The sequence below is a fragment of the Apaloderma vittatum genome, unplaced genomic scaffold (assembly GCF_000703405.1).
Source record: "Apaloderma vittatum isolate BGI_N311 unplaced genomic scaffold, ASM70340v1 scaffold11712, whole genome shotgun sequence".
NCBI lineage: Eukaryota > Metazoa > Chordata > Aves > Trogoniformes > Trogonidae > Apaloderma > Apaloderma vittatum.
Genome location: NW_009704175.1, coordinates 1 through 10,465, shown reverse-complemented (window position 1 = coordinate 10,465; position 10,465 = coordinate 1). Strand labels below are relative to the sequence as shown.

General features: G+C 35.8%; 1 protein-coding gene across 1 annotated transcript in view; it reads left to right on the top strand.

The window, feature by feature from the left end:
• Nucleotides 1-7,008, top strand: part of LOC104270536 (dachshund homolog 1-like) — a gene marked incomplete at its 3' end in the record, with an annotated part of 21,859 nt that extends 14,851 nt beyond the window's left edge. The window contains exons 4-5 of the mRNA XM_009864930.1: nucleotides 4,356-4,491; nucleotides 6,874-7,008. Of these exons, the coding sequence (XP_009863232.1) occupies nucleotides 4,356-4,491; nucleotides 6,874-7,008 (271 nt within the window). The remainder of the gene's footprint in view (nucleotides 1-4,355; nucleotides 4,492-6,873) is intronic.
• Between the last annotated feature and the right edge of the window lie 3,457 nt (nucleotides 7,009-10,465).

The following is a 10,465-nucleotide window of genomic DNA, read 5'->3' as shown; positions in this document are numbered from 1 at the left end:
GGAATGGCAAAGAATGTTTGTGGAAAGATTGAGGTGGTTAAGAGCCTAGAAGATACCACTTTTTTGTCTATTTTACAAGCAGAAGGATTAATCCTACATATATTACCTGAAATACCTTCTCTTCAGTAGTGATTTAGGGACCAAGGGACCAACAGCTGAAGTCCGACAACTTTATGTTTTGATGTATTTTTGAGGAAGACTTTTGGTAATGAGGCAGTTTTCAAACAACAAAAACATGCTGCTTAGCAAAAAGAAAAGATGCAAAAAAACCCCATGTTTGATATTGAACTTTTGCGACCTGGTAGAATTAAAAGACATATATGATACTGGGAAGAAAGTATTTGTGGTCTTCTGGATACCATTAGTGATTTACTAGGATAAATCTTAATAGGAAATTACTTAAAAGGAACTTTTGGAATGAGAGCACACTCTTTGCTCTATGCAAAGAGCTGTTTGAAAAATGTAAAAAATTTGATAAGTACTTTAAGAGAGTTCTGGTTTACTTTGAAAGACTGAGACAGTATTACGTTGTGGATGATACGTGGTATTCTGGAGCAAAATCAGAGTGGTGTCTAATTCTAGAGACAGCTTCAGTCTCTCACAATTAAAGCCTTTTACCCATTCTTTACAAGATTATTATTTTTTTTTTAAAAAGTGTCACAAGAACAATTCTGTTGTTTATGAAATGTGTAACTTGTGATGTCAGTAGAGGAGGAGCACAGGAAAAGGCATTGCAGCTCCCTAAAGTGAAAGTTTCATATATGGTAGTACTATTTTTGGAGGAGTTAAATGTCAGATTCTTAAATGCTTAGGATTGATGATTTGGATCAGATTGTAAAGAGCACCAAGATAGGGAATGCTTCAGATTTTGCCCTTAGTAAGTGTGCTGTCCATTGCTTAATACAACGTTCAGCTGTGATGCCTAGCTGAGAGTCTTAGCGATTTGGGGAAGTTTTTTGACCATATGTTAAATTGCTACGTATGTCCTAGATTGTTCACACTACTATTTATTTGTGAGTACCTGTAGAAACAAATAGGGAAGCAAAAAATGGAGAAAAAAGATAGCTAGTGAGGGTTATGTTTTACAATCGATAAATAAATTCATATTTCTTGTTTTCTAGTAAATACCGTCAATGGAGTTTTGGGGCTATTCAGCTCATCAGTTGGTAAGCGTGAGAGTAGTGGTTTTGGCATCCTGGTGCCACTCTAGAAGACAGCACTCCAGAAGGCAGCACATCTTTTGTAGGTACTGTCTGTCTATCTGCTGTGGACATCTCAGAACTGTTCAGTGACTCAGGTGACTCAAATGTGAGCAGCTGAATTGAGCTGCAGGTATCTGGTTTTGGAGAAGGCTCCATTGACTTTATTGTCTGTATCTCAATTGATTGGGACAACTTGCCTTGGAGGTAGACACCTTTATGTAGGATCCTAGATATAGGTGTCTCTGAAGCTTCATAGCTAGCTCATGTGTCAAAATTACATTTAGAGACTTGCATTCAGATGTAGAGATTTCAAGCTGAACGCTGCAGTTTTCTCCTCATACTTAATTTTAGCAAAGTCAGTCAGATTGCATTTATTTATTTATTTATGTGTTGGGAGACAATGAGCCCAATTACACTATAAGTCAACACCAGATTCTCTAGAGATGTCTTTAATTAAGTGGAATTAAGTTTGTCCTGGGAGTAGGCACGTTTTAGGAAAAGTACCAGACAGTGGACAGTACCCTAGGTGATTTCTATTGCCAGGATTATGACATAGTAAATTCTCTTTCTTTGCTGGATCATGTACACTTGCTTGTACGAAAGTGGCCTTTTGCAGAAGTTAGGAAATAGCTCTCATCAGCTGAATTATTTACTGAACACTTTTTTGTACATTTCTTTTTTGAAAAATTTTAAAGTGAAATCTAAATGTAAAGTTAATATTTTACCACAGACAAAATCCATCTGTTCTACACACAATCTCTAGTAAAGAAGACAGCTTATATTGATATTCCAGCACCATTAGTTTATCACTATGACTTTTCAGAGCTACAGAGTATTTCAATTTATTATTAGCAGCATTTCCATTTATTACTGCAGCTAGTTTTGATAAAGACAAAAAATTGCCATAGACTATTTTATTGATTGTGGAATTATAAAGCAAGGACGTAAAAAATGAGTTAAGGTGATAAATTACTTTATATTCCATTTCTGCATAGTTCAATCGCATGTTTTGTTGGGGTCAAAGGGTATTTTACAAATTAATTGATAAAGCCAGTATGTGTAGTTTTCTCATAGAGATTGTCTGCTATGTCATATTACATGCGAATAAAACTCATTATGTGTTTTGTTTGTGCAGTAATTATATTTTGTTGTCCTGTGCATTCCTTTTTCTCTATCCATCTCATAATACATGCTGTAAAAGCACACATAAATAAATAGGATAAACAAATTAAGCTGTTTAAATAAATTAATTTACTCTGCAGCTCTGTATTCAAATCTTATGTGCTCACTGGATTTCATTTTAATGAAACCCTTGTAAGAACAATACATTGTATGCCAAACAGTGAAATTATATATTAAACGAATGATTAAATATACTGTGTTCCAATTTATATTAAATCTGTACACTGTGCATGCTTAAATCCTCCTAAATCTAAAGAAATAAATCTTCTACATTCTGAAAGCATCTACATTATAATCCTTCTCTTGAATACCCAGTTCATGGACATATAAACACAATCAAAGTCATAATAAGCCTGGAGCTATGGTGCAGTTAAACTCTCCTCATCAATGCTTTTGACTTAAAAACCTGAGACTATTAAAGTGGAATCCACTTAAATGTCTTGAAACATTGGTCTGAAATGTATTTTCTCACTCTGTCAATAGGCCTATTGAATCCCTTCACAATAAGGATCTCAAGTTTAGCAAATATTTATTATGAAGCTTACCTGGAACAATACTATTGATTCCGACAGATGGTCTTGTTGCTCAGTTTCGTAGGAATGCATTCAGAGAAATAAATGTTCGTCTAGCTACTGTGCTTGAAAAATAATGACTGCTGCGAAAGCAGTAAAGAACGTAAGGAGCGTGATGTTCTTGTCAGGAAAACTTGAAGCATTTGCAGCAGCAAATCTTCATATGTGTTATTAAACACGTACTAATTGTGTTATTTCATTACCGAAAGCTTAGAGTGAGTTGAATGTGTGCAGTTTTTTGGTTTTGCTTTTTGCTGGTTGTTTCTTTCGTTAAGAGTCAGGATTTCAATTATCACAAGGAAAAAAGAAACTCACATAACAAAAACCCCTAGTTTAACATTTTAAGTTCATTCAGTGGATTTCCTTTATAGGAACTCTTTATTTTTATCACTATTTGACCAAACCAACCTAACTCACATGTATTTTAGGAATGACATAGAGTCTTGGGAGCTATTAGCAATAAAAAGGAAACTGCAGGGAAAGACAGAGAATTTTCTAGAAAGGACTATTCTACACTCAGCTCCCTTTGTTTATTGTTTCTGTTGAAGTTCTGTGTAAATATTAGATATATCTTTCTGCTACATACTGGCGGTTCTTACATAGCAGAATTGCAATTCAAACCGTCACAGTCTTCATGCTCTAATTTTCAAAATCAAGGCACGTTCTGAAGGGCATCATAGCTCCTTCTGGCTGCCATGACAGGCTGTCCCCTGGATAGAGAAACACTAATGGGCATTTTTCCCCATTTTGAAGTATTGATATGGCCTGTGATAGCACCACACTCTTCCAAAAAAGTGTGGTTCCTTCCAAGTTTGTGCTCCATGGTATAAACAGACACTTGGATTTTTATCAGTCATGTTGCTGGCATAGGTTCAGTAGGAAGATTATATTTACTTTATGATCCATAGCAGTTCCATAAGATCTCATTGCTCAAGAAGCCCTTTTGAAATTAAAACGTGGAGTAGAACTCAGCGTAAGCTACAACAACAGTGTCTGGTCTATATTTATTGACAAAAATGTGTCTTTCCTCATCCTGTAAGGCTAAAGGCTGTAAGCTGAAATGTGTATTTCCCGTTCAACAGCATGCGGATAGAAGTGATGAAAAAACCCAACACCCAAAAGCAAAACAAACCCCTTATTTTTATAAGTAGTGCAGAAGGCAGTTTAAAAGCCTGACAGGATGAGCAGAGCTCACATTGCATACTAAAGCACAAGGTCTAGTGTCCTAAAATTGCCAGGTGTCCTTTGAGAATACTCTGCAAATCCTGGACACTTCAACACAGGAAAGAATAGGTTGTAATTCAGGAGGGTGGTACAGTTTAGGGAGGTGACGATTGGAAACAGACTTTTAGTTTAACGTTGCCTTTTTTTTTTTGCAATTATTTTTTGTGGGGTCCAGGAACGTGTTCCAGACAGCCCTTCTCCTGCTCCTTCTCTTGAAGAGGGCCGAAGACCTGGCAGCCATCCATCCTCTCATCGAAGCAGCAGTGTGTCCAGCTCTCCCGCACGGACCGAGAGCTCTTCAGACAGAATCCGTAGGTCACATTCTTCTCCTTGTCACCACTTTAAACTTGATTAGGTGCAGCTGGTTTTTCTAATCAAAATGCCCTCGTCTTAAATAGATCTCATATGTATCATGTTCAGAAGTTCAGCTGCAGTAACTATCTCCCAACATTATGCTCCCCAGTTTATGGTATCATAATATCTGATGCTACATTAACGGGTACTGATATAAACTGCCATCATGTCATATTAAACGTAAAGATATGAGCTATGAAATACAGAATTGCAGCCGGGAAGCAATTTGCTAGATTAGTTTTAGAATTGAACATATAGTGTAAACATTTTTTAAAGAAATTGAGTTTTATTTAACCTGGTTACTCTGGTTTGATTTCTAAACTGAATCAGACTTCATAAGCAACATTTTACATCGTAGAATTGCTTGGTAAAGAGAAGAATTAGGTTAAATCAATTAAATGTGCATACTTTATAAATTTTTTAAATACAAAAAAAATTTTAATGATGAGAAATATGATACAGAGTCTTATTACCTCATGGCTCACAAGGGGCGGAGTGAAATTAAACCATGGTGTCTCAGAGAGATACCATTTTCTTCAAGGCTCCTTGTACAGAATATAAATTATATGGCACAACTCCTGAATTCTATGGTATTCCAGTGCAACAACCTGGAAAAAAAGGTTTTAAACCTTACTATTTTATGGCTATTTACTTAAATTCATATTACACTTATCCATTCCTTTTATTATTGCTCAGTTGTGGGTCTTTGTGCTTTTAAGGCATCTTTTCACAGTGGATTTTGTCAGTAGGTGAAACTGGAAGATTTGGCAGGCAGATAGAAGGCTGTGAAATAACTACATGAAAAACGTAGTCGTGTTGTTTAGAGGCAGCACGTGCCTTTTAGACTGCTTCTTTTCAGGCTCTCTGCAGACTCAGGAAGATGATTTCTTCATTGACCTTCGGATGAAAGATCTTTCATTACTATGTGATGACAAACCATTTGCCAAAGAAAAAAAATGAGGCCTGACCATGACAAGCTAAAAATTCTGTTTTCATATCCCTTGGACAAATCAGAGTGCAGATTAAACTGGCATCCTGTATAGTATTACCTATCTATTTCCCCAGGCTCAACCCATGAGCCTTTCGTTATACTTTCTCTCCTCTGTCCAATTGAGGAGAGGAGTAATAGAGCAACTTTGATGGAGACCTGGCCTCTAGACCAGATCAACATTTCACAGAGTTCGTATGTAGAATCATGGAATGGTCTAGGCTGGAAGGGACCTTAGAAATCATTTAATCCAACCTCCCTGTCATGGGCAGGGACACCTCTCAACTAGATCAGGTAACACATGGGGTAAAGATCTGGGAAAAAAACTCACAACCCTGGATTTTAATTTTTTAAAATTTTATTGAATAGGGTATATTTTACAACCATTAAAGATGTTTTCAATTGTTCTTTAAATGAAAAAGTAAATTACTTTGAGAGTTCCTTACTGTTTTTGCTAAGGAATGACACTCTTTTAATGAAGAGATTATACTGTTCAGCTTACTGTTCAATTTAGCAGCAGAGAGGATTGAGACCATTGCACACTGTTTCTTCCAATGTGACCATAATAGAGTTCTTTAAACACTGGATCACTGCATTAACTTACTTATTTATCAAATAACTATTTTCTCTCCTATCTGCTTTGTTAACATCACAGCTGATTCCTAAGTACATCTGCTTTTGTGGTGCCAGCAAGAATAAGATGTCTGCTACAGAAGTATGGGGTACATATGAGTAAATGCTGAGAAAAGTGTAAGCCTCTTGCAAATATAAATTTTCAGGACAAAAGCATAGGAATGTAAAGTACCTTATATGGGTTTCTGAGATGTGTTTGAGACTCAAGAGGGTCTGTTTAGAGAACTGTTGGAAATAACTATATGATGAGCAAATAAGCAATTCTGCTGTTGCACAGAATATGTTGAAAAACTGTGTTTATCACCTGGGAGACAACAACACTGAAATTAAGAAATTTAGGGACTGCATATTTGGAATGTTAATATACAAGAGGTTTTTTACTATTAACTAAAATAAAATAAATCAGTAAATATCTCATGGAGAACCTTCTCTGTTTTTCTGTTTTTCTTCAATTTGCACTTCTCTTCTTGTTAAATAAACTAAATGTTTGGAAGCTTGTCCAAAGATACTGAACTCTTCTTTTTAAAATGAGTTGTTTAAAATTAGAAGTAACGGGGAGAAACTCCCCTCCTATGTGGATGCTGATAGCACTAATTAAGTAGCTTTGCAATTGTGCGAATTCTTGTATAATGAAGAGGAAGACTATATAAAATAAGTACAAAAGTGTATTGTTAATGTGACGGCTGATTTTCTTTCTGCCTGCGCTTGTGTCTAGCAGCTGTCCATCAGAATGGGCTATCTATGAACCAAATGCTGATGGGTTTGTCACCTAATGTTCTGCCTGGACCTAAGGAGGGTGATCTGGCTGGTCATGACGTGGGACATGAGACAAAAAGAATACACATTGAGAAAGGTAATATGAATATTATGATTCTACTGTCTCAGTGTAAAACAAGAATTTTCTAACAGCTAAATGGTATTATAATTAGGATTTTTATTTTTTTTAATTGGGATTTGTTTGGTTTGTTTCACAAATTAGTTTAGAACAGGTTGATAGCTTTCTTGATTCTTCTACTTTGTGATCCTAGAGATTAATGAACAATATTAATATGAAGGAGGAATTGAATAAATATTACAAAGAAGGATGAGTGAAAAATAGTTTTGCATTACTATTGTGTCTCTGACCCTTCTACAATACCGTTTAGGTATTAAGTTTGTGTCTTCATCCAGTTGACTTTAATGACCTACTTCCCAAAGGGACCGAGCACCGTGAAAATTAGTCCATGTGTGCAAAAAGGAAGAAGGCTAATACTAAGCCATTAAATTAGGGAATTGCATAAAATGAGGCTGGTACACATTATATAATGGGATTTAAATTTAATTGAGTGTATGTCCAAAGTGTTTGATCTAGGTGAATAGTCCACATGCACTTATGCTGATTATGACACCATTTCATCTCTGTTGGTATTCAAAGTTAAGTTCCTGTTCAGGGTTGTTACAGGGGATTTTGGAGGGGTGGTGGTGGAATTTTAAGAGGTGCATTTCATGTTATATTTGCTTAATGTGTGTGAATTTTAAGTATTATAGACTAGAAACATTTTGGTTAAAGAGAGGTTAAAAATATGACATGCATTTTGAAAAAATAATTCTTTGGGCTTATCAGAAAAATCAGTTCTTTGAGTACAGTGATAGGAAAAGTAAAAGGTATAATAGCCAGGTATTGAAACAGAGCCAGGGAAACTGCTGCAGTAATGAGGATTTGAGAATAAGAAATTTTGTGCCATATTTTAATCACTATAAGATGATACCTTCTTTGTCTTCTGTTTAAACACTGAGATATGAAAAAGAATTAAAATCTGGTCAATTCTATTCTGGACAGGTGGCATTTTTAATAAGATTACCAGAAAAATTAATGGAAACAACATTTCTTTTATATAAACCATTTAGTTTGGTTCATTGCACACACAACCTGTTTTAGCTTATACTATGCCCTCACTCAGCCCTTGCAAATTGTATCCCTGCTGTGAAGTATGATGTGATCAAATAGGTTTGTTTTGAATTTCCATAGATGATTTCATTTCAGCCTTTGAAGTTACTCATTTAAGTGTAATCAGACTGGTAAATCCTGCAAAGGAGAGTACATTTCAAGAATTACTACTATTTTTGCATGTCATTCATTTTTTGAAGGCTTTATTTATAATGGTACCCCAAATGTATTTTCCAATCTGTTTCCAGTTCACATTTTTGCAAGATCTGTTCTCAGTAAAACTGCTGAGAATTCTCTTTTTCCCTCAGTCCTTGTTTAGGTCAAACCTTCTATTTTTTGTTCTTTTTACCCCCTCTGTTCCAGCCTACTGGATTAATGGTAAATATTCATGGGCTATCTAGATTGATAGGGTATGCTAAATTAAAAATTGTTTTCTGTCATGACTACATTTATCATGTCTCTCATACCAATCCTCTAACTTTAATACTAATCTAATCTGTATTAAAACAAGTAATTTAACTTATAGATATTGTGGAGATAGTAATTATCTACTTCTGTGACTGTGAGCTTGCAATAAGATTTCCAAACTGCTGCATACCCCCTGCAAATCAGTTAGAATGCAACCATATTTAAAAATGCAAGCAAACATATAGAATCGTTTAGGTTGGAAAAGACCATTAAAATCATTGAGTCCAACCCCGTCACCTTCATCACCTGTGTCAAAAGAAAAAGAAAGAGAGGAAAATAGAAGTTCTGAATAAGTATCATGAAGCCTTTAAACATTATTCTGTTTTCTTCTAAGCCACTTTTGTTGGCAGAAATATATCAGCTGCAACTAAAATAGCTTTTAGTTGAACCTAGGAGAACCTGGGAAATCCTGCCTGCCAGAGCAGGTCCTGTCTTTTCTCTACTTATCTCCTCTTCCATTAAAAAAATGAAAAGACCAAAAATCTCTGAACTGGTCTCAGATCAGGGAAAACTTATTCACAGTCGAAAGAGAATTTAAAGGGAGAAAAAGTTACAGAGGCAATTGATCTATATACCAAATTTTGATAAGACTTAACATATGTCAGAGGGGTGAATCATTTGTCTGACCTGTTATATGAGTTGGATACAGGAGAGAAGGTATCATTTATCTGTTCTAAACATAAAACAATGGAGATAATTTACCCAGTCTGTGTGACATAGTGTAATATATTTAGAAGCAGCTCATTGGCACTTGCAAACTGAATAACAGTTTGAGAGCATTCAATCTTTGGAAGTTCATATGCATTCAAAATTCAGCCAGCATTATTATGAGTGGCAAAACTGAGTTTATTTTACCAGGGTGGTTTAAGCCATGGTTTTGTTTGTCGTTTGGGTTTTCTTATTTGCCTTTAGACTGTCTTCAAAATAATTTCTCAGGTTCTGGTGTGCACAACCTTGAGTGACCTCACCTTCCATTGGAGTCAGGTTGTCATTTTCCCACCAAGAGTCAAATTAGGTTCTAATTTGTTGGCTGTTAAAACTGGAAACTTTACATAAGGCTCTGGGTCAATTATTTGTTGCAGGAAAGCAGGTGTCTGGTCTTGAAGACCACGTGTAAATCATGGTTGTTGGGAACATTTTCCAGCTGCTGACTCCGGATGTGAAACTTGGCCACATCATAGCTTCACATTGGGGCAAAACCCAATGTACATATCTGAAGTTTCACTCACTCCTTGAGTTCCATGAGAAGAAAACTTAGATTTGCTGAGGGTTATGTTGTGGTCCAGCCAGATTCCTAGTCTGGACTAGGGAGGACTGCAGGAGACACTGCAGAGCAGTTCTGCCCCACAGTTCACGTGTAACTCAAGATGTTATTATCTGTATGACTGCAGAAGTCAATTACCCTGGATTTCCAGGATTTTTTTTCTTTATTAGAGGATAGCAGATTTTCCCATTTTACTGAAAGTGAGCTGTAGAACTGCAAATGATCCTGGGAAGAACGAGGCAAGTTCAAGTATATGATGTTAGTTCAAGTATTTGACAGCCATCATCAAAACCAAGTATCTAATTTTGTAACCTGTAATTATGGACTATTTGATAATGCACATTCATTTTTATTAGGTCAGATTTAACAAGAAGGGCTTACACAAAGTATAGGAGTCATATTGGAAAAGATCCATTCATGGTTTTACATTAGATATAAGGCTCTGATTTTTTCAGTTAAAGTTTCTGTGACTGAAAGAATTTTCTCTAGGTAGTCTCATGATTTTGGTGAGGTATATTTTATCACTTATCCTGCTCGTCTGCTACTTGAGGTCCTGGAGATCTCCCAGTCTGAAGTGTAGTTTTAATGGTTTTTATGAGGCTGAACGCTCATCCTGGTCTTAATGATCATAGAATCATAGAATCATAGAAT